The sequence below is a fragment of the Thalassophryne amazonica genome, chromosome 7, assembly GCF_902500255.1.
Source record: "Thalassophryne amazonica chromosome 7, fThaAma1.1, whole genome shotgun sequence".
In the NCBI taxonomy this organism is placed as follows: domain Eukaryota; kingdom Metazoa; phylum Chordata; class Actinopteri; order Batrachoidiformes; family Batrachoididae; genus Thalassophryne; species Thalassophryne amazonica.
Window position 1 is genome coordinate 74283708 of NC_047109.1, and position 24597 is coordinate 74308304.

Below are 24597 nucleotides of genomic sequence, written 5' to 3' on the forward strand. Positions count from 1 at the left end.
ATGTGGCACATATTAAGGTAGATTCCAGAATTGTCCCAGCAAGGTCAGCCAGATGTCAATCATTTGGGTAAATGTCAAGGTCACGGTGACAAACATGATTGTCGCAGCTGTGAACGTCTTTCTCATGGGCACTTTTCCATAGGTTAAATGAACACAGGAGAGCCACCAACATGTATTAATCTTTATTCATCTGATCTTCAGAGTGACAGAGTAAGTGATTTAAGTTCATACCGTGTGGTAATATCACTAGGACAGATGGAAGGAAACCGGAGGAAAAGGAGACACAAAAAGTTCAGCGCAGCTTCACAGTAAGTTAATGTGAGACCTTCACAGGGATGAGATGCAGTGCAGCAGAGGACGTGTCCGTGCTGAGAGGTGATTTCTGTTCACGATTTTGCAATCAAATGGAGTAAAATTACACCATGTCCTGCTGGGTAACTTCCCGCAGCTACAGCCCCGTTATCTGTGCACGTTAGTGATTTAAGAAGTCATTAGTGTGAATGTGCTTGTCAGTGTGTTTTGGGCTTTGCTGAAATAGTCATTATTACTCTACAATGAATCTGTCAAGAAATCCTAACGATTCTGTGAGTGCATCTGTGCTGTTCAATTACAAACGATACTCAGAGGGCGCTGGGGTTGCGGAAACTGTGTCCAGCAAAGCGAGCTTGGTCACCCATCTCTTCTTCAATCCTGAGAGAAAGATAGATGTGAGGAGGAGACGGAGAGAAACACAGACCAAAGAGATGAGTATGAAAAAGAACAACAACAAATGGAAGAGTAAAAGGAGAGAAAAACATTCATAAAACTGATAAGAGAATCATACTGGTCATTTTGATATTTGAGCACAATATATAGACTGAGCATGCTTATTAGTGTCTTACTAGCAACTATTTTTCAAACCATATAATTAAAACAGCAAAGAAGCTTAAAAGTTGTATGCTAATTATCAGGTTCAAGTATTACGATGGATGGTGGTTAAATATTGTATTTAATGCAATAGGGGATGTTAAAAAACATTCTATTTTAGTGTTTAAATACACACCTCATGAGTTGATTGTATTTGGCCAGACGTTCTGATCGACAGGGAGCTCCAGTCTTAATCTGAAGGGAGGGAGAAACAAACAGCCAAGTTTCAAGTCATTTTCAGTTGTCTCTATTTTAAATGAGGTGTATTGTTTCTCTCTCTCTCTCTCTCTCTCACACACACACACACACACACACACACACACACACACACACACACACACACACACACACACACACACACACACACACACACACACACACACACACACACACACACACACACACAAATCCTAATGATTCTTAGGATGAAGAACAGGCTCTGATCATACAGATAAGAACAGACCCAGAGCACCAGGTCCATAGAGACTGACATTATTTGAATTATAGGGGATATGTGGGGGAGTGTGTGTGTGTGGGGTGGGGGGTGGGGTGGGGGGGGGGGGTGCTGTGTCTTCATCTACAATCAACTTGCAATGACTCAGTGGAGGATGGCTAAGCAAAGGTAAGCCACTAAGTGTACTTACATTTACTGAGGTAGACATACATGCATTTACCTCCTCTCCGTACTAACAGACAGTTCTAATAACATTTTTGCCTGTTCAATGGCGACAAGAAGAATTTGAGACAGTATTTTTAGCTTGGCCTGTGCCATTACATTAATTAGCTGGTTAGACTATGTAGGTTTTTGCATTTTAAATCAATAATGTGCCAATTAATATTGTTCTTGTTACCCAAAACATCTAAAAATAGAGCCCAGGTTGAAAAATGTTGAGCTTTCCCTTCAACAAACTGGTCAAACTCTGTAAGTGGAGTTGACAGATATGATGCATTAATAATAATAAAAAAAAGGTCCAATTATCTCCCCTTGAAGGTGCGAGGAGCTGCATAGTGATATTAACACTGCAATGTGCTGTGACTCCTGGACAAATAAAAGCTATCCACAATCTCCCAAAAGTAGAATTGATCAGTTAATAAACTGGGGAACTCCCTGTATAAGCTGACAATTTGCACAGAAATTTACCTGTCCAGTGCAAAGCCCAACCACCAGGTCAGCTATAAAAGTATCCTCTGTTTCTCCTGAGCGGTGACTGACCATCACACCCCAGCCGCTCTCCTGAGCGAGCTTACATCTGAGTGGGAGGAAGAGGTTGGTAGTGATCAGAATAAATATGATGCACATCAATACATGCATGCATGTGTGTAAAATCTCCATGCAGAAGCAGGCAGATGTGACTGTGTATCAAGCACACAAAGTACGACTTACGCCTTGATGGCCTCTGTGATGGAACCGATCTGGTTGACTTTAAGCAGCAAGCAGTTACAGGCTTTTTCCTCCACGGCTCGTTCTATCCTCCGTGGATTAGTGACTGTCAGGTCATCGCCGACGACCTGCACATTACAGTCAGCACTTCTATGCATAGCTTGCATTTCTTTGTTTGTTTTGTTTTTTTAAACACCAGCCCATGCCTCTATGCATTACGTCACTGACACCACATGGACCAGGAAAAGCAGAATTAACTCGTTTTCACGTACAAGCCATGCATGATGAGAATGACTGACAACCCTGAGTTTTAAGTTCAGGATTTAAAATATGTTCATATTGCAAATAAACTTCAAATAAACACATTTTGTATAATTCAGAATAAAATAAAATAAATGAAATGTTCAGTTATTGAACAACAATGAAAATGCTTTGAGATTGTGAAATTAAAAACAAATACTGATGTGTTTTCAATATGTCTTGGGATTTATTTACAGTAGTGTTCAGAATAATAGTGTTATGTGACTAAAAAGATTAATCCAGGTATGGGGTATATTTCTTACTGTTACATGGGAAACAAGGTACCAGTAGATTCAGTAGATTCTCACAAATCCAACAAGACCAAGCATTCATGATATGCACACTCTTAAGGCTATGAAATTGGGCTATTAGTAAAAAAAAATAGAAAAGGGGGTGTTCACAATAACAGTAGTGTGGCATTCAGTCAGTGAGTTCATCAGTTTTGTGGAACAAACAGGTGTGAATCAGGTGTCCCCTATGTAAGGATGAAGCCAGCACCTGTTGAACATGCTTTTCTCTTTGAAAGCCTGAGGAAAATGGGACGTTCAAGACATTGTTCAGAAGAACAGCGTAGTTTGATTAAAAAGTTGATTGGAGAGGGGAAAACTTATACGCAGGTGCAAAAAATTATAGGCTGTTTATCTACAATGATCTCCAATGCTTTAAAACGGACAAAAAAAAAAAAAAACAGACACGTGAAAGAAAACAGAAAACAACCATCAAAATGGATAGAAGAATAACCAGAATGGCAAAGGCTCACCCATTGATCAACTCCAGGATGATCAAAGACAGTCTGGAGTTACCTATAAGTGCTGTGACAGTTAGAAGACGCCTGTGTGAAGCTAATTTATTTGCAAGAATCCCCCGCAAAGTCCCTCTATTAAATAAAAGACATGTGCAGAAGAGGTTACAATTTGCCAAAGAACACATCAACTGGCCTAAAGAGAAATGGAGGAATATTTTGTGGACTGATGAGAGTAAAACTGTTCTTTTTGGGTCCAAGGGCCGCAGACAGTTTGTGAGACGACCCCCAAACTCTGAATTCAAGCCACAGTTCACACTGAAGACAGTGAAGCATGGTGGTGCAAGTATCATGATATGGGCATGTTTCTCCTACTATGGTGTTGGGCCTATATATCGCATACCAGGTATCGTGGATCAGTTTGGATATGTCAAAATACTTGAAGAAGTCATTTTACCTTATGCTGAAGAGGACATTCCCTTGAAATGGGTGTTTCAACAAGGCAATGACCCCAAGCACACTAGTAAACGAGCACAATCTTGGTTCCAAACCAACAAAATTAATGCCTCGCAGATGTGAAGAAATCATGAAAAACTGTGGTTATACAACTAAGTACTAGTTTAGTGATTCACAGGATTGCTAAAAAACAGTTTGAACATAATAGTTTTGAGTTTGTAGCGTCGACAGCAGATGCTACTATTATTGTGAGCACCCTCTTTTCTACTTTTTTTTTACTAATAGCCCAATTTCATAGCCTTAAGAGTGTGCATATCATGAATGCTTGGTCTTGTTGGATTTGTGAGAATCTACTGAATCTACTGGTACCTTGTTTCCCATGTAACAATAAGAAATATACTCAAAACCTGGATTAATCTTTTTAGTCACATAGCACTACTATTATTCTGAACACTACTGTATATCAATCATTCAGAAATACACATAATAAGGTACTGTATTTTGTATGAGATGAACTCAAAGATCTAAAACTTTTTCCACATACACTATATCACCATTTCCCTCAAATATTGTTCACAAACCAGTCTAAATCTGTGATAATGAGCACTTCTCCTTTGCTGAGATAATCCATCCCACCTTACAGGTGTGCCATATCAAGATGCTGATTAGACACCATGATTAGTACACAGGTGTGCCTTAGACTGCCCACAATAAAAGGCCACTCTGAAATGTGCAGTTTTGTCACACAGCACAATGCCACAGATGTCGCAAGATTTGAGGGAGTGTGCAATTGGCATGCTGACAGCAGGAATGTCAACCAGAGCTGTTGCTCGTGTATTGAATGTTCATTTCTCTACCATAAGCCATCTCCAAAGGCGTTTCAGAGAATTTAGCAGTACATCCAACCAGCCTCACAACCGCAGACCACGTGTAACCACACCAGCCCAGGACCTCCACATCCAGCATGTTCACCTCCAAGATCGTCTGAGACCAGCCACTCGGACAGCTGCTGAAACAATCAGTTTGCATAACCAAAGAATTTCTGCACAAACTGTCAGAAACCGTCTGAGGGAAGCTCATCTGCATGCTCGTCGTCCTCATCGGGGTCTCGACCTGACTCCAGTTCATCGTCGTAACCGACTTGAGTGGGCAAATGCTCACATTCGCTGGCGTTTGGCACGTTGGAGAGGTGTTCTCTTCACGGATGAATGCCAGTTCACACTGTCCAGGGCAGATGGCAGACAGTGTGTGTGGCGTCGTGTGGGTGAGCGGTTTTCTGATGTCAATGTTGTGGATCGAGTGGCCCATGGTGGCGGTGGGGTTATGGTATGGGCAGGCGTCTGTTATGGACGAAGAACACAGGTGCATTTTATTGATGGCATTTTGAATGCACAGAGATACCGTGACGAGATCCTGAGGCCCATTGTTGTGCCATACATCCAAGAACATCACCTCATGTTGCAGCAGGATAATGCACGGCCCCATGTTGCAAGGATCTGTACACAATTCTTGGAAGCTGAAAATGTCCCAGTTCTTGCATGGCCGGCATACTCACCGGACATGTCACCCATTGAGCATGTTTGGGATGCTCTGGACCGGCGTGTACGACAGCGTGTACCAGTTCCTGCCAATATCCAGCAACTTCGCACAGCCATTGAAGAGGAGTGGACCAACATTCCACAGGCCACAACTGACAACCTGATCAACTCTATGCAAAGGAGATGTGTTGCACTGCATGAGGCAAATGGTGGTCACACCAGATACTGACTGGTATCCCCCCCCAATAAAACAAAACTGCACCTTTCAGAGTGGCCTTTTATTGTGGACAGTCTAAGGCACACCTGTGCACTAATCATGGTGTCTAATCAGCATCTTGATATGGCACATCTGTGAGGTGGGATGGATTATCTCAGCAAAGGAGAAGTGCTCACTATCACAGATTTAGACTGGTTTGTGAACAATATTTGAGGGAAATGGTGATATTGTGTATGTGGAAAAAGTTTTAGATCTTTGAGTTCATCTCATACAAAATGGGAGCAAAACCAAAAGTGTTGCGTTTATATTTTTGTTGAGTGTATGTTGCAGTACAAGCCACCAAAACACCCATGAGATCTTTGATTGAGTTACACAGTTGTAGTCAAAATTTGAAGGTTATGGTAATGTTGAACTTTTTAAAGATTGGTTTGGGCTATTCTTTTTATGGGGCAGAAGGATTTGTTAACATTCATCTTTAATACAGAGTAAGAAGGAATGAAAAAAGAATTTGGTGCACAAGTTTGAATTTAATTTGGGTTTTCGTAAATCAAGACAGGATCAAAATACTTAGATTATTATCGCCCCACCCACCAGCACATAGTACTGATGGGGCATATATTTGAGAGCATTGTGGGCTAAACCTAACTAAACATGGTACAAGTACAATCCTAGTCGGTGGAAGGGCCATCATAGCAGTGAGTTGATAAATCTGCAAGACTATTAGTGATCATGTTTTACTACAACTGGTAGCTCCTTTGCACCAACACACACACACACACACACACACACACACACACACACACACACACACACACACACACACACACACACACACACACACACACACACACACACACACACACACACACACACACACACACACACACACACACACACACACACAAAGATTTGTTTCACAGCACTCAGTGGACTGACAAACACACAGTACAACAGGAAATTTCATGGAACTTTGAGAAAGAACTGTAGATTTACACAAGCTCAAAATGCCTCTTGGAGATATTTCTATAAAGAACTGCACATTCAAAGATAATCAAATAATCATCAGTACAGGTTATTGGGAGGTATTGCCACTCTACCAAGGTCTGGAAAAAGACCTTGGGCCTCATGTACAAAGGCTGTGTATGGACAAAAATGTTGCGTGCGTATGTCCGTCTCCACGCTAACGTTCAGATGTATCAAAAGTGAAATGACTGTGAAAATGTGTGGTGCGCCACGCCAAGTTCATGGCTGGCGTACGCATGTGCTACAGCTATTGGTCCACTGGTGACATGTAGAGGTGATGCTGGGAAACTGTTAATAGTGTGAACAAGAAGTCATCAGAGAGATGGGCACACCAGAGACACACTTATGAACAATTAACACACCCATGTGTTTGCAATTATATGGGTGGATATAGAAGCATGTGATGAGGAAAATGGTATTAGCAATGGCTGCATTAGCATTGTTTGAGGAACTTGCAAATGATGGAATCTGATGTGAGCGAGTATTCAGAGAAAGCAAGGATTTACTTGCAAATGAGGCTAATTGGCTCATAAGCCGATTTCGATTACCAAGGCCAGTGTTAGTGGAGTTGCACGCAGAACTGTGGCCAGCCCTAGAGTACAATACAGCGAGGAGCCAGGGGTTGCCTGTGCCCACAGGTGCTAACCATGCTGGGCTTCCTGGCAACAGGGGCTTCCAGTGGGAGCTGGCCGAGTGGTCAGGAGTGTGCCAGCCTGTGTGGGACGCAACCATCCGAATGTCATCCAGGTACATCACATTCCAAAATTAAAGTGCAATTTGCAGCGGGAGCCGGTTTCCCTAATGTAATCGGGGCTATTGACTGCACACATATTGCTATAAAGGTGCCACCACATGATGAATTTGTTTTTGTTAATAGGAAACATTTTCATTCCATCAATGTTCAAATCATATGTGATGCGCAAATGCATTGGGTTGGGTTGGGAACAGGCTGGAGGCTGGCACGGTGTGCGATGAGTGGTACCTTGGTGAGGACATATATTGTATTTCTGTTATTGTTCCGAATAAAAACCAGTGCAGGTACATTTGGGCATGTGCGCATTCAAATATGTACAGTGAGGAAAATAAGTATTTGAACACCCTGCGATTTTGCAAGTTCTCCCACTTAGAAATCATGGAGGGGTCTGAAATTTTCATCTTAGGTGCATGTCCGCTGTGAGAGACATAATCAAAAAAAAAAAAAAAAAAAAAATGGAAATCACAATGTACGATTTTTAATAATTTATTTGTTACTGCTGCAAATAAGTATTTCAACACCTGTGAAAATCAATGTTAATATTTGGTACAGTAGCCTTTGTTTGCAATTACAGAGGTCAAATGTTTCCTGTAGTTTTTCACGAGGGTCGCACACACTGCAGCAGGGATTTTGGTCCACTCTTCCATAGAGATCTTCTCCAAATCTTTCAGGTTTGGAGTTTCAGCTTCCTCCAAAGATTTTCTATTGAGTTCAGGTCTGGAGACTGGCCAGGCCACTCCAGGACCTTGAAATGCTTCTTACGGAGCCCCTCCTTAGTTGCCCTGGCTGTGTGTTTGGGGTCATTGTCATGCTGGAAGACCCAGCCATGACCCATCTTCAATGCTCTTACTGAGGGAAGGAGGTTGTTTGACAAAATCTCGCAATACATGACCCCATCCATCCTCCCTTCAATACGGTGCAGTCGTCCTGTCCCCTTTGCAGAAGAGCACCCCCAGAGTATGATGTTTCCACCCCCATGCTTCATGGTTGGGATGGTTTTCTTGGGGTTGTTCTCATCTTCTAAACATGGTAAGTGGAGTTGATTCCAAAAAGCTCTATTCTGGTCTCATCTGACCACATGACCTTCTCCCATGCCTCCTCTGGATCATCCAGATGGTCACTGGTGAACTTCAAACAGGCCTGGACATGTGCTGGCTTGAGCAGGGGGACCTTGCTGCCCTGCAGGATTTTAAACCATGACAGCATCATGTGTTACTAATGTAATCTTTGTGACTGTGGTCTCAGCTCTCTTCAGGTCATTGACCAGGTCCTCCTGTGTAGTTCTGAGCTTTCTCAGAATCATCCTTACTCCACAAAGTGAGATCTTGCATGGAATCCCAGACCGAGGGAGATTGACAGTCATCTTGTGTTTCTTCCACTTTCTAATAAATAATCATAACAGTTGTTGTCTTCTACCAAGCTGCTTCCCTGTTGTCCTGTAGACCATCCCAGCCTTTTGCAGGTCTACAGCTTTGTCCCTGGTGTCCTTAGACAGCTCTTTGGTCTTGGCTATGGTAGACAGGTTGGAGTGTGATTGATTGAGTGTGTGAACAGGTGTCTTTTATACAGGTAACAAGTTCAAACAAGTGCAATTAATACAGGTAAAGAGTGCAGAATAAGCGGGCTTCTTAAAGAAAAATTAACAGGTCTATGTGAGCCAGAATTCTTGCTGGTTGGTAGGGGGTCAAATACTTATTTGCAGCAGTAACATACAAATAAATTATTAAAAAATCATACATTGTGATTTCCGAATTTTTTTTTAGATTATGTCTCTCACAGTGGACATGCACCTAAGATGAAAACTTCAGACCCCTCCATGATTTCTAAGTAGGAGAACTTGCAAAACTGCAGGGTGTTCAAATACTTATTTTCCTCACTATTTTTTTTTGCATTTGTTTCTTCATGGTGAAACTAGAGCTGCAGAGCTCTTTAACCAACCCCGATTGTCTCCTTGTGTTCAGTATTTGTCAATAAACACGTGTAAAGTTGTGACACACACTATTAGCTGCGGTGTACCGTTTTTTGTTTTTTTTTACTGCAGTGTGTGTCTGCTGCTCTGAGCCCACAGTATTTACGGCCTCATACACACATGCGCCCACTAATTTCTTTTCTGTTTCATGATTATTCCATTTGACAGATTACCAAATAAACTATCCCTATCCGTTTTACTCCAGGGAAGTTTTCTGTAAGTTTTTGAAGGTTTTCTAAGTTTCCTGGCATAGACCTGATTTTTAAGTACAGTCTAATATATTTCTAAACATTTTCCCAAGAGATTTCCATTCAGAATTTTGCCAGAAGCTTGTTGATGGCAATTCCAAGTATCTGCTAGAAGTGAAACTTGCTAAGGAACATTCAAACAAACAGTGTGCTGTATGCACAATTTTGACCCTGTGTTGATTTCAGCAAATCCAAAATGAAGTACAATCTTTCTACCCCAGAAAAAGAATAGTTCAAAGAAATGACAGAAAACCCAATACTATTGTAACAACCATGTCCATGATGAGTGTATGTGAACATCCGACCAAAACAGACTCCTGCGTATGTGACTGGAGAAATTCAGAATAGCGCAACTATGGTTTGTTGCATCACTAGCAACAGCTTCAGTAGAATTTAGAAGGATTTTCTTAAAAATATGTAAAATTTCAGCTACTGTTTGCCAGAAGGCACACGAGACTCACACCTAGATATTATACATTTTCCTATGTTAAAGTCCTTCTCAGCTCTGCTCCAACATGAAGCTGGGACTGCCTGGTGATGCAACAGATAAAAGTTGCTCAGTTTTTCCAATCACAGTGCCAGAAGCCTATACTTCCTTCAGAGTTGTCATAGTGTCTTGATGGCCTTCTTCATCACCCTCCTTTCAGAGTCACTCAGTTTTTGACAACTGCCTCTTCCAAACAGATTTACTACACAGTACCATACTGTTTGTACAAGTATTTCTTAAGGACTGATGTAAATGAAGTCTAAGATATATTCAATGACTTGGAAATGTTCATGTATCCATCTCCTGAGTTAAACTGGCTATAAAAGTGAAGATTTACTGAAAAATTCATCAAAGTGTGCCAATAACGTATTCCACACATACATTTTATGTGTGCATTTTTAAATTTCATTACATACGTATATAAAAGGAGTTTCCTTTGTTGATGTTATTCAGCAATGTTGGATATTTTATTAAATATTCTGAAGATACAAAATTGGTTCATTAGGATTTATTTGAACACATTTTAAATTCTGTACTTAAAACTCAGGAGTGCCAGTCAATGTGACATTACCTGAATTCCCACAGAGGCAGTGAACTCTGTCCAAGCGGGCCAGTCATCCTGGTCAAACGGATCTTCAATGGACACAACTGACGCAAAAGGAAAGAAGATCATTTTTATTAAAGAGCTGAAAGAGAAATCCTGATTTTTATTTTCGGTTAGTCACCTAGAGGTCGATGGGTCACTCTGATGCTGCCAATAAAGATTCTAACTGGATGAATATTACCTAGAGATACGTAAAAAAGTTTGAAGGTGCACTTTTTGAATGAATGATATTTTTAATTGATAAATTAAAGGACTAGGAAACACTGTGCCCATGTTAATGACTATAGCAATAAGGTCAAGCCATTTTAGACCCAAAGGTATACGAGGTCTGTGATAAAAGTAACGGACCTTATTATTTTTTTCAAAAACCATATGGATTTGAATCACGTGTGATTACATCAGACATGCTTGAACCCTCGTGGGCATGTGAGAGTTTTTTCACGCCTGTCGGTTACGTCATTCGCCTGTGGCCAGTCTTTGAGTGAGGAGTCGCCCACCCTCTCGTCGTTTTTTCATTGTTTAGGAATGGCTCAGAGACTGCTGCTTTGTTTGATAAAAATTTTTTCAAAAACTGTAAGGCACAACTGAGTGGACACCATTCGATAAATTCAGCTGGTTTTCGGTAAAAATTTTAACAGCTGATGAGAGATTTTGGTCTGGTAGTGTCGCTGTAAGGACGGCCCACGGCACCTGATGGCGATCTGTGCTTCGAGGCGGCAGCGTCTCGCCGTTTCAAGTTGAAAACTTCCACATTTCAGGCTCTGTTGACCCAGGAAGTCGTCAGAGAACAGAGAACTTTCAGAAGAAGTCGGCATGAGGAGTTTATTCGGACATTCCATTGTTAACGGACATTTTGTAATGAAAGAACGTGCGGGCAGAGTCGCATGTCGGGCCGGACCCGACCGCGGGGGGTCGCGACAGGAAAAACACCTCCGTTGGAAACCTTAACGGGCAAGTTGGAACATGCCCAAGCTGTTAAACAATTTCTCAGTTACTCACTTGTTGAAAGCCATCAAAAGCCGCCTGAATTTTACAAATGGTTTTCAAAACGGAGGTGTTTTTTCCTGCCGCGGCGCACACAGATTTGCCGAGTCGTCACGGAAACAACTCGGCGAATTTGCGCGCACGTCTTTCATTACAACATGTCCTTAAACAGTGGAATGTCCGCATAAAGTCCTCATGCCGGCCTCTTCTGAATCTTCTCTGTTCTCTCACGACGTCCTGGGTGAATTAAGCCTTAAATTAGAATGTTTTCATGTCGAAACAGGCCGACGACGGCGCCTGGAAGCGCTGCGTGACGTCCCGCTCCGTGGGAAGTCCTTACAGCGACAGAAACACCTCATAATCTCTCATCAGCCGTTAAACTTTTCACCGAAAACCAGCTTAATTTCTCGAATAGTGTCCACTCGGATATTCCTCACAGGTCCAGAAAAAATGTTGATAAAGCAACGCGCGCCGTCCGCCGCGGCTATTCAGACAAAGAGATTCCGATGGGCGGGGTGGAGCACTCCTCACTCAAGGCCTGCCCACAGGCGAATGACGTCACCGACACGTGTGAAAAAACTCACGCATGCGCACGAGGGTTCAAGCATGTCTGACGTAAAAACATATGAATCAAATCCATTTATTTTTTGAAAAAAATAAAAAGGACCGCTTTTTTCATCACAGACCTTATACGTCTCGGTTTTACTCATCCTTGACTTAGGCAACTGCTTTTATATTTTGGTGCATGTTACTGTTGGAAAATGTGAGAGGCATGTTAAACCAGACTCAAATTAGGGGATTTAACTTGGATATTTCACAATTTCTCCTTCAAACCTCTTGAATTACTTTTGCAGTATGTGTTTGTCTGCACTGAATAAAGGATTCTAAAACATTTGGCTCAACGTGAATTTAAGGCTCACCACTGTTTTACGTTATAGTAAACCTTTTTAAGTTTACTTTGGTGAAACCTTTTTTTTAACCATTAACTGGCAGAGATTATCTCCATCGCAGAGGTTGTTTTTGATTGATCAAACTACTGTAAAGGAGTTTTTCTGCACCATGGAAATTCTTCTATCTTACATTCAAATGGTCCAAACTATACACACACACACACACACACACACACCTGGGTAGTTGTTAATGAAGTCCTGGTAGATGCTGGTTAGCTCTGCAGCACTGATGTTTCGAGCTACATTGGGTGGAGACTTAAAGTCCAGGTCATACTTGCCCTCAATGAAAAACTCAGAAGCAGCAACATCCATCCCAATTACCACCTTGTCTGTGAAGCCGGCTTTTTCTATGGCCGTCTTTATCAGCTCCAGGGCTGACGACACAGAAATGAGGCACTGTAAGGTCACACTGCAGGTCATCAAGGAGGATTGTATTGTTTTTAATGATGTGCTAGCACTTACCCTCACTGTTCTCCTGTATATTCGGAGCAAATCCACCCTCATCACCCACATTTGTAGCATCCTGACCATATTTGTCTTTGATGACACTTCTCAGCGTCTGATAGAGCTCCGCCCCCACACGCAGAGCATCTCGGAATGACTCCGCCCCCACCGGAAGGACCATAAACTCCTGCATAGCCAATCTATTTCCAGCATGAGAACCCCCATTTATCACATTAAAGGCCTGAATCAGAAGCAGATAAGGAGAGGAAGAGGTGCTTATGTGTGTGACTTTTTGTTGCCGTAGTTGTTGTACAATATGAATTTATGAGACTCACAGGAACTGGGAGGACCAGCTCTCTGTTTCCAGCCAGATCAGCAATGTGACGGTATAAGGGGACACCTTTCTCTGCTGCACCGGCTTTGCAAATAGCCAGAGACACTCCAAGAATAGCATTGGCTCCAAATGTAGCTGGAGGAAGATGTTAACCGTTACACAACACATGGTAGGACATGATAATCACACACACACAAAGTTTAATGATGCTTACATTTGTTTTCAGTACCATCCATTTCAATCATCATGTTATCGAGTTTCTCCTGCTCCAAAACGTTGAATCCCTGAAATGAACAAAATGCCATAAACACAGGAGGCATATTGCTGCTCAAGTCTTCCAGATGTTCGTTCCTCTGCTGGTACTCACTGACTGGATGAGGGCTGGTCCGATGGTGTCATTAATGTGGCCAACAGCCTTGAGGACACCTTAAACAGGATCACAAGCAGAGACACTTAAAAGTGTCAAAGCACATTGTGCCACCGTAAGATAACCACAACATACAGCACAATAAAGGAAGGATGAGGGACAATACATGAAAGATAGGTGTCAAAGTGCTGGACAGGGGGACAGAAACAATCTTCTATAGCTCCTCACAGGTTTGACATTTAAAACCATATATTTAAAAGGAGTAAACAGTGCTTTTGGCAATACTACATAAGAAATGTATTACTGCACTGAAAAAGATAAAATCTACTTTCTCCTTATAGCCCATGGGCCAAGCAGGCTGTTGCTACTACTAGAGTGCCTTGATAGAGAGCGTGGCGACATGACGAGTTGAAAAAAATCGGTGAAGTGACTCCTGGTGCCATCTTAGGTTCAAAGTAGTGTTCGCTGTTAATCTATCTGCATGTAAATCCAGCTATTTTAATTATTTATTCACTAAAAATGCCGGGTTGTTGTGCATTTGGAGGCACAAATAGATACAACAAGGGCTTCAAGATGTACAGATTCCCTTCAGATCCAAACAGAAGAAAGATTTGGAAAAATAAAGTCAGCTGTGTGGGATGAAAGCAACTTCATCATCAAAGTTTTATTTAAGAGGTAAGTTTATTGTTCAGTCCCATGTACAGTTTAACTCAACTCAAACCAGATATTCGCAGTCACCGCACAAAAAAGTCCCAAAGTTTTTGTATTGTTTTCCATGTAATAAACACCATATACAACAAATTTTGTACAGTGGATTTTTCGTTCACGTCAGATAAAATGTCCCATCCGTCAACCGCTTTTCCGGGTTTGTGTCGCGGGGGCAACAGCTCCAGCAGGGGACCCCAGACTTCCCTTTCCCGTGCCACATTGACCACCTCTGACTGGTGGATCCCAAGGCGTTCTCAGGCCACTGTGGAGATATAATCTCTCCACCTAGTCCTGGGTCTTCCCCGGGGTCTCCTCCCAGATGGACGTGCCTGGAACAACTCCCTTGGGAGGCGCCCAGGAGACATCCTTACCAGATGCCCGAACCACCTCAGCTGGCTCCTTTCAATGCAAAGGAGCAGCTACTCTACTCCGAGCCTCCCATGGATGACCGAACTTGGGATGACTTCGAACTTTGGATTCTGATCGCAATGTATTTCCATTAAATACATTGTACAATACATAAATACAGATGAAAAATTCGGAAAAATAAAGTCAGCCGTGTGAAATGGAAGCAACTTCATCATCAAAGTTTTAAGAGGTAAATTTATTGTTCAGTCTCATGTACCGTAAACCTCAATTAAACCGTCATCATAAAAAAACAGATATTTGTAATCACCGGACAAAAAAAAGTCCCAAAGTTTTTGTATTGTTTTCCATATAATAAACACCATATATAACAGATTTTGTACAGTGGATTTTTTGCTTACGTCGGATAAAATTTCCCGTCCGATTGCAATGTATTTCCATTAAAACCCTCACATGTGGGATCGGAGTCATTTCCGAGATTAAAAGTCCGTGCTCAGACTCGGACCCGCAGCCTCAGGTGTTCTTGAAAATAACGACAAGCTTGACACACTTATCTTTGGGCAGTTTTGCCCATTCCTCTTTGCAGCACTGGGCCACTCAAGGACATTCACAGAGCTGTCCTGAAGCCACTCCTTTGATATCTTGGCTGTGTGCTTAGGGTCACTGTCCTGCTGAAAGATGAACTGTCGCCCCAGTCTGAGGTCAAGAGCGCTCTGGAGCAGGTTTTCATCTAGGATGTCTCGGTACATTACTGTATTCATATTTTCCTCATTCCTGACTAGTCTCACAGTTCCTGCTGCTGAAAAACATCCCCACAGCATGATGCTGCCACCACCATGCTTCACTTTATGGATGGTGCCTGGTTTCCACCAAACATGATGCCTGGCATTCACGCCAAAGAGTCCAAACTTTGTCTCATCAGACCAGAGAATTTTGTTTCTCCTGGTCTGAGTCCTTAAGGGGCCTCTTGGCAAACTCCAGGCAGGGTGCCATGTGCCTTTTACTAAGGAGTGGGTTCCGCCTGGCCACTCTACCTTACAGACCTGATTGGTGGATTGAGGCATCGACCTGTGACCTCCAACACTCACTGCATCAGTTTGCAGCCAAGTGTGAGGCGGCTGGGATAAGGATCAGCACCTTTAATCTGAGGCCAGGGTGCTCAGCAGGAAACCGGTAGATTGCCTACTCCGGGTAGGGAATGAGGTCTTAATTGCCTCAAGTGAAGGAGTTCAGGTACCTCGGGGTCTTGTTCACAATGGAGCATGAGAATCGGCGCAGCAGGGACGGTGTTGCATTTGCTCCTTTGTACTGTTGTGACAAAAAGGGAGCAGAGCCAAAAAGGCGAAGCTCTCGATCTACTGGTCAGTTTTCATTCCTACTCTCACCTATGGTCATGAGGGTTGGATCACAACCGAAAAAAGTAGATCGCAGGTACAAGTGGCCAAAATGGGTTTCCTCAGGGGGGGTAGCTGGTGTCTCCCTTAGAGATAAGGTGAGAAGCTCTGTCATTCGTGAGGAGCTCGGAGTAGAGCCGCTGTGTTGAAAGGAGCCAGATGAGGTGGTTTGGGAATCTAGTAAGGATGCCCCCTGGGTGCCTCCCTAGCGAGGTGTTCTACAACCCCTGGCAAAAATTATGGAATCACCGGCCTCGGAGGATGTTCATTCAGTTGTTTAATTTTGTAGAAAAAAAGCAGATCACAGACATGACACAAAACTAAAGTCATTTCAAATGGCAACTTTCTGGCTTTAAGAAACACTATAAGAAATCAGGAAAAAAATTTGTGGCAGTCAGTAACGGTTACTTTTTTAGACCAAGCAGAGGGAAAAAAATATGGAATCACTCAATTCTGAGGAAAAAATTATGGAATCATGAAAAACAAAAGAACGCTCCAACACATCACTAGTATTTTGTTGCACCACCTCTGGCTTTTATAACAGCTTGCAGTCTCTGAGGCATGGACTTAATGAGTGACAAACAGTACTCTTCATCAGTCTGGCTCCAACTTTCTCTGATTGCTGTTGCCAGATCAGCTTTGCAGGTTGGAGCCTTGTCATGGACCATTTTCTTCAAATTCCACCAAAGATTTTCAATTGGATTAAGATCCGGACTATTTGCTGGCCATGACATTGGCCCTATGTGTCTTTTTGCAAGGAATGTTTTCACAGTTTTTGCTCTATGGCAAGATGTATTATCATCTTGAAAAATGATTTCATCATCCCCAAACATCCTTTCAATTGATGGGATAAGAAAAGTGTCCAAAATATCAACGTAAACTTGTGCATTTATTGATGATGTAATGACAGCCATCTCCCCAGTGCCTTTACCTGACATGCAGCCCCATATCATCATTGACTGTGCAAATTTACGTTCTCTTCAGGCAGTCATCTTTATAAATCTCATTGGAACGGCACCAAAGAAAAGTTCCGGCATCATCACCTTGCCCAATGCAGATTCGAGATTCATCACTGAATATGACTTTCATCCAGTCATCCACAGTCCACGATTGCTTTTCCTTAGCCCATTGTAACCTTGTTTTTTTTCTGTTTAGGTGTTAATGATGGCTTTCGTTTAGCTTTTCTGTATGTAAATCCCATTTCCTTTAGGCGGTTTCTTGCAGTTCGGTCACAGACGTTGACTCCAGTTTCCTCCCATTCATTCCTCATTTGATTTGTTGTGCATTTTCGATTTTTGAGACATATTGCTTTAAGTTTTCTGTCTTGACGCTTTGATGGCTTCCTTGGTCTACCAGTACGTTTGCCTTTAACAACCTTCCCATGTTGTTTGTATCTGGTCCAGAGTTTAGACACAGCTGACTGTGAACAACCAACATCTTTTGCAACATTGCGTGATGATTTACCCTCTTTTAAGAGTTTGATAATCCTCTCCTTTGTTTCAATTGACATCTCTCGTGTTGGAGCCATGATTCATGTCAGTCCACTTGGTGCAACAGCTCTCCAAGGTGTGACCACTCCTTTTTAGATGCAGACCAACGAGCAGATCTGATTTGATGCAGGTGTTAGTTTTGGGGATGAAAATTTACAGGGTGATTCCATAATTTATTCCTCAGAATTGAGTGAGTCCATATTTTTTTCCCTCTGCTTGGTCTAAAAAAGTAACTGTTACTGACTGCCACAATTTTTTTTCTTGATTTCTTATAGTGTTTCTTAAAGCCAGAAAGTTGCCATTTGAAATGACTTTAGTTTTGTGTCATGTCTGTGATCTGCTTTTTTCTACAAAATTAAACAACTGAATGAACATCCTCCGAGGCCAGTGATTCCATAATTATTGCCAGGGGTTGTAGGCACGTCCAGCTGGGAGGAGACCCTGGGGAAGACACAGGACTAGGTGGAGAGATTATATCCCCACAGTGGCCTGGGAATGCCTCAGTGTCCCCCAGTCAGAGGTGGTTAATGTGGCCCAAGAAAGGTAAGTCTGGGGTCCCCTGCTGGAGCTGTTGCCACCGCAACCCAATCCCAGATAAGTGGTTGAAGATGAGTGAGTGAGTGAGTGAGTGAGTAAGAGATGGTTTTCCTTCTGGAAGGTTCTCCTCTGTCAGCCGAGGAATGCTGGAGCTCTGACAGAGTGACCATCGGGTTCTTGGTCACGTCCCTGACTAAGGTCCTTCTCCGCAGATTGCTCAGTTTAGATGGGCCGCCAGTTCTAAGAAGAGTCCTGGTGGATTCAAATGTCTTCCATTTATAGTGCAGCAGATAACTGAAACAATCATGCAAATGGTGATAAAAGCATAAACCTCTGCAGAAATACTCCTTAGACACTCCTCTTTTGAAAAACCTATTGGCCACTTGACTTTTCAATCGGTGGTCAGGTAGGGGTCAATTGAAGAATTACACAGAGGTCAAAATTAAAAGAAGCTCCAATCATATTGAAAAATATTCCACATCATTTGCCTGATCACAAAGATTCCACAAAGGTATAGTTTTGACTATCTGTGACTGAATTCTATGGAGTTACAGGATAAAAATCAATCAATCAATCAATCAACTTTTTTTCTTATATAGCGCCAAATCACAACAAACAGTTGCCCCAAGGCGCTCCACATTGTAAGGCAAGGCCATACAATAATTATGAAAAACCCCAACGGTCAAAACGACCCCCTATGAGCAAGCACTTGGCCACAGTGGGAAGGAAAAACTCCCTTTTAACAGGAAGAAACCTCCAGCAGAACCAGGCTCAGGGAGGGGCAGTCTTCTGCTGAGACTGGTTGGGGCTGAGGGAAAGAACCAGGAAAAAGACATGCCGAGAAGGGGGGCAGAGATCGATCACTAATGATTAAATGCAGAGTGATGCATACGGAGCAAAAAGAGAAAGAAACAGTGCATCATGGGAACCCCCCACAGTCTACGTCTAAAGCAACATAACCAAGGGATGGTCCAGGGTCACCCGATCCAGCCCTAACTATAAGCCTTAGCGAAAAGGAAAGTTTTAAGCCTAATCTTAAAAGTAGAGAGGGTATCTGTCTCCCTGATCTGAATTGGGAGCTGGTTCCACAGGAGAGGAGCCTGAAAGCTGAAGGCTCTGCCTCCCATTCTACTCTTACAAACCCTAGGAACCACAAGTAAGCCCGCAGTCTGAGAGCGAAGCGCTCTAATGGGGTAATATGGTACTACGAGGTCCCTAAGATAAGATGGGACCTGATTATTCAAAACCTTATAAGTAAGAAGAAGAATTTTAAATTCTATTCTAGAATTAACAGGAAGCCAATGAAGAGAGGCCAACACGGGTGAGATATGCTCTCTCCTGCTAGTCCCCGTCAGTACTCTAGCTGCAGCATTCTGAACCAACTGAAGGCTTTTTAGGGAACTTTTAGGACAACCTGATAATAATGAATTACAATAGTCCAGCCTAGAGGAAATAAATGCATGAATTAGTTTTTCAGCATCACTCTGAGACAAGACCTTTCTGATTTTAGAGATATTGCGTAAATGCAAAAAGGCAGTCCTACATATTTGTTTAATATGCGCTTTGAATGACATATCCTGATCAAAAATGACTACAAGATTTCTCACAGTATTACTAGAAACAGCAAGGATGGTGACAAAGGTCAGTTTCATTTGAGGTTTCTTTCTTTTTCATTTAAGGTTTCTTTCAGATTTCGCTTGAGGTTTCTTCCTCAATACATCTGAGGGAGTTTTTCCTTACCACTGTCGCCTGTGTGCTTGCTCTGGGGGTTGGTAATGTGCATATATGTATGTATGTATGTATATATGGGGTGGGCATTTATAAGCTTTGCTTCTGCTCACCTCCTTTTTGGTCACACATGTCACTGTGGAATTGTCTTGTGTATCAGTTTTTGTTGTTGTCAAGTTTGTGTGGCAAAATAAATAAGTTCAAGTTCATTTTACAGGGGTCAAAAGTTAAAGTTGCTCCAATTTTGGTAAAAAGTGATGCAAATTATTGGTTGCGCTAATAGGATTAGTAAATGGAATAGTTTTGACAGTGTTGAATGCTTGGTCTCCAAAGTAAAGGTCAAACAAGGTCTATGTCTATTGGATTCTATGTGTTGTGTGGGCCGCCAGAAGAGGAGGTACTGCTGGCCCACCACCAGAGGGCGCACTGCCTGAAGTGCGGGCTTCAGGCACAAGAGGGCGCTGCCGCCACGGACACAACCGGGAGTGACAGCTGTCACACATCAACTCATGACAGCTGTCACCCATCTTCATTTCATCACTCCATAAAAGCCGGATGTCATCTCCACCTCGCTGCCGAGATATCATCTACCTGTGAAGGTACTTTTCTCTGCTGACCTAAATCATTGAATAATAACCTGAACTTCTTTGCAGCCGTATTCCTGTGGCGTTTCATTATCTGTGGATTGGCGTTTGGTGTGAACAGTGACGGCTTCGCTTCACACCCAAACCAGATAAGTGGTTAGACAGGAGCTGCACGAGTGTGTGATTAGAGGTGGAGGTGACTTTCCACCTTCTGACTGTTTTTGTTACTGGGTGTGCACAAACCCACATCTCACTGTTTGTGCTCCTCACCAGCAGTACCAGATCTGACAGTCGGGGACGGTGATCACCTGGGAATTCGGGACTTGGCGGCTCTGGTATTCTCCAGGTTCTGTGGCGGTGGAAATCGTGTGGTTCTGGCTCTTCTCAGGACAGACGTCTTCTATCCTCGAGCCTGCCCACACGTCACCTTTGTGTATTGACTGCTATCAGATTCTGTGATTATCTGTATAATCGTTGTGCACATTCACAACATTAAATTGTTACCTTTTGGCTCATCTATTGACCGTTCATTTGCGCCCCCTGTTGTGGGTCCGTTTCACTACACTTTCCCCAACACTATGACGTGTTACCCCGTAATGTGATAAGTAAGGATGATACATGGTCCAAACTATTCCTTTTTAAAACCGTGTTAACTCGACTAGTAATTTGCATCACTTTTTACAAAAATTGGAGCAACTTTAACTTTTCGAAGTTAAAGTTGTACAAACAAAGTTAAAGTTGTACAAACCGACACTGACCTTTGTCACCATTCTTGCAGTTTTTATCCCATAACTCTATAGAATTCAGTTACAGACCATCCAAACCATACCTTTTTGGAATCTTTATGATCAGGCAAGAAATGTGGCATAGGTTTCAATACGATTGGAGCATCTTTTAATTTTGACTCCTGTGTAATTCTTCAATTGACCCCTACCTGAATGCCAACTGAAAATTCAAGTGGCCAATAAGTTTTTTCAAAAGAGAATTGTCTGAGGAGTATTTCTGCTGAATTTGATACTTTTATCACCATTTGCAGGTTTCCGCCCTAAATATTCTCTTATCTGTTGCACTATTATGGATGATGGAGGACACTGTGCTCATTGGGACCTTCAAAGTAACAGAAATGTTTCTGTACCCTTCCCCAGATTTGTGCCTCAAGACAATCCTGTCTCAGAGGTCTACAGACAATTCCTTTGACTTCATGTTTGGTTTGTGCTGTGTCATGCACTGTCAACTGTGGGACCTTATATATAGACAGGTGTGTCTTTCCAAATCATGTCCAATCAACTGAATTTACCCCAGCTGTAGAAACATCTCAAGGATAAGTGGAAACAGGATGCATGCACCTGAGCTCAATTTTGAGCTTCATCGCAAAAACTGTTAAAATGTGGAAAAAGTGCTGTGAATATTTTCCAGATGCACTGTTTAGTTCTGTCTAGCTGTGACATTTGACGGAGTCTTTCCAAACTGTAAACCACAAACTTAACTTGTGTCACCTGGAAAGTGATTGAGCATGAGAACCTGCAAGAGTCAAAAACAATACAAATAGGAAAGGAAAAACACTTAAGACATCTGATGTTACCTCAACAACATCATGCTGCTTGTTCGGGAGCTTTTATTTTATGGTTTTTCATTTATTTACATCCAAGGCATTTTTGGGACCAAGTTCAAGCTTCTGGACTTACAGAGTGAACGAGAGGTACCGTAATTATCAAATAATAGATTTACCGTTTTGTTGTTTGTCAAAACAGCATCATTCAGAAACATTTTTAACTGTTTTATGAAAACTGTGTGTAATATTGCATACCATATGCTTGAATTTCTCCAATTTCATGTGGTTTTTTGTTTCTATGGATGGCCTGGAGGTTAGAGAGGCAGACTTGTGACCAGAGAACCCTCAGTTTGTCTGGGAGAAGGCATTGGTGGTACTGCACTTTGTTGCATCCCCGACACCACAGAACTGCCTTGGGTCCTGGAGAGCAACCACCCAGGCAGACAACTGCTCCAAGAATGTTGTTTGGTGTTGGAATGTGGGGCATTAGTCCCTAGAGCACCTGCCTCTGATGGGAAAGCATTATATAAATACTGTCCTTTCACCACTGATTTTTTTAATCCACATTTTATTAAACAAAAAAAGGAAACAACTTTAACCATTGATTTACTGGCAGTCCGCTGGTCTTTTGAGCTTCCCCAGGTAACCCTTTGCTTTCAGGTGGAAACACATCAAGAGTCCTTGTGAGTGGACATCAACCCTAACCCTAACTGCTAAATTTTGGCCTCAAGTTTGACATGTCAAGCTTACAAAAAGTCAATACTCGTGTGACCAATGGACCAAGAAAATCTTGGTATATGACTTCATATTAGTGTTTAATACCAGCCATACGTGTATCTTTAACCAATTATTCGAACTAGCCATTCTAGAAGTTGTCTATATATAAGAAAGAGGTCAAATGTGTGACCTTGACTTTATTAATTTTTTTTTCTTAAAATAAGTCCTTGATTGAACCGCAATCTTACACCAAGTTTAGTACAAATACGATCAAACTTGAGTATTATTCAGCCATGGACCAGCAAGGATAAATATGCACACAAGTGCAATAAAATCTTAACGTGTTGAACTCATAAATTTAATACAAGTATGTGGGTTTATAGTAAAGTTTGATTTATTTTTTTAAGCAAGGCTGCAGAATCTCCAGGTAAGTGCAGACTACGTAGCACCTAAATTTGTAATTGGCAAATATAATGTTCTGTGTACTATGGACACGCCCCCGCACCAAATGTCTCTTTTTGTACCCGAGAAAACAAGCAGCTTCACAAGCTTCTTTGCCAGTTAGTTTCACATCAGAAATAGCGATTTTGTCTCTTTTATAATGAGAAACGTTTTTTTCAAGTAGTTACCAAACGACGCTGTACTTTTTCACACCAATTGCTCAATTCCTTGCTTTAGGTCAAAGTAACACGGCCAATGACCCACTGGTCATTCACGGTTGTGATCATCACCTTTGCCTTTGTAGCGAGTCTTGTCTCCATCACGGAGCTCCAGTGCCTCGTAGATACCAGTGGACGCACCGCTGGGTACAGCAGCTCTGAACAAACCTGGAAACAGGAAATATCTGGCTTCTCAATGCAATCAGAAGTATTGTTGGGGTTTATTTGTTTTGACGAGATTGCACCTTGATCAAACTCCAAACACACTTTTTTTTTTTTTTAATACTTTCTAACCTTTGCCTGTATGTAGATCTACTTCCACAGTGGGGTTTCCCCTCGAGTCCAGGATCTCCCTGGCAACAATATTCACTATTGACATCCTGCAGATAATAAATTACAAGGTTTATTTAACCAGCTTGTACTGTGCATCACAATTTAGTTTGTGTTAATCTGCACAATTCATAACTTAAAAATGTTTTCCTGTAATTTATTGAGGAGTCTGCAGAGTACTGCATACACAGGAGACTCAGGGCAGACCAATGGGGGGAAAAAAAAAAATACAATTAAAGCAAATATAATATTGATGAAAGCCAACAACCATTTTGAGATGCCTGGTTTTGTCACTTCACACTGCGTCTTTCTCTCTGTGACGCAGCTTGGAATGACATCAAGAAACACAAACACAAAAACATAATTAAAAATAATGCACAGCTATTTATCAACCTGCTGTTAAAAAAAACAGCTTGGATTTCTGTGCTGGTTCAGACACGATGAAGCAATGGAGGAATGGGTGCACGCGCACACACACACACACACACACACACACACACCAGAAGGTGAAAACTTGGAGGGAGGGATGCTTGGAGAGATGGAGGCGATGAAGAAAATGGATCAATCTTTTTAAATGTTACCTGCAGCCTGTTTGAAGCCTGGAGACAGAGAGCGACTGTGGGCGATTCAGAGGGAGAGAGTGGGAGGAGAAGGGGTGAAGATGTATGACACACAGGGGGGAGGAGGAGCGTGTGAGTCATAGGAAGAACTAGGAGAGGGGAGGGAACAAGAAAGAGGAATAGAGGAGAACAGCAGGGGGTGCATGCATTTTGTGTTCCTGATAAAGCTGATAAAAGATGCATAGCATAACATTTTGTTTGTCCAAAT

At 42.2% G+C, this 24597-nt stretch overlaps 1 protein-coding gene across 1 annotated transcript; it reads right to left on the reverse strand.

Annotated features, from left to right (window-relative positions):
- Nucleotides 1–397: 397 nt before the first annotated feature.
- LOC117514169 (gamma-enolase-like) lies at nucleotides 398–24495 on the reverse strand. Its single transcript, XM_034174491.1, has 13 exons — nucleotides 24351–24495; nucleotides 23734–23819; nucleotides 23512–23607; nucleotides 13705–13763; nucleotides 13552–13621; nucleotides 13339–13472; nucleotides 13022–13244; nucleotides 12736–12933; nucleotides 10593–10669; nucleotides 2291–2415; nucleotides 2048–2156; nucleotides 1043–1101; nucleotides 398–690 (listed from the first exon to the last, which is right to left on the reverse strand). Exons 2-13 carry the CDS (start codon nucleotides 23816–23818, stop codon nucleotides 621–623), a joined length of 1305 nt encoding a protein of 434 aa, XP_034030382.1. The 5' UTR covers nucleotide 23819; nucleotides 24351–24495; the 3' UTR covers nucleotides 398–620.
- Between the last annotated feature and the right edge of the window lie 102 nt (nucleotides 24496–24597).

Coding starts and splice junctions, on each gene's coding strand:
- LOC117514169 (XM_034174491.1), bottom strand. CDS start 23,818: ATGTCAATAGTGAATATTGTTGCCAGGGAGATCCTGGACTCGAGGGGA. Junction 13,764..23,511: donor GACTCGCTACAAAGGCAAAG/GTGATGATCACA, acceptor ATCCTGTTTAAG/GTGTCCTCAAGGCTGTTGGC. Junction 12,934..13,021: donor TATACAGGAGAACAGTGAGG/GTAAGTGCTAGC, acceptor CTGTGTCGTCAG/CCCTGGAGCTGATAAAGACG.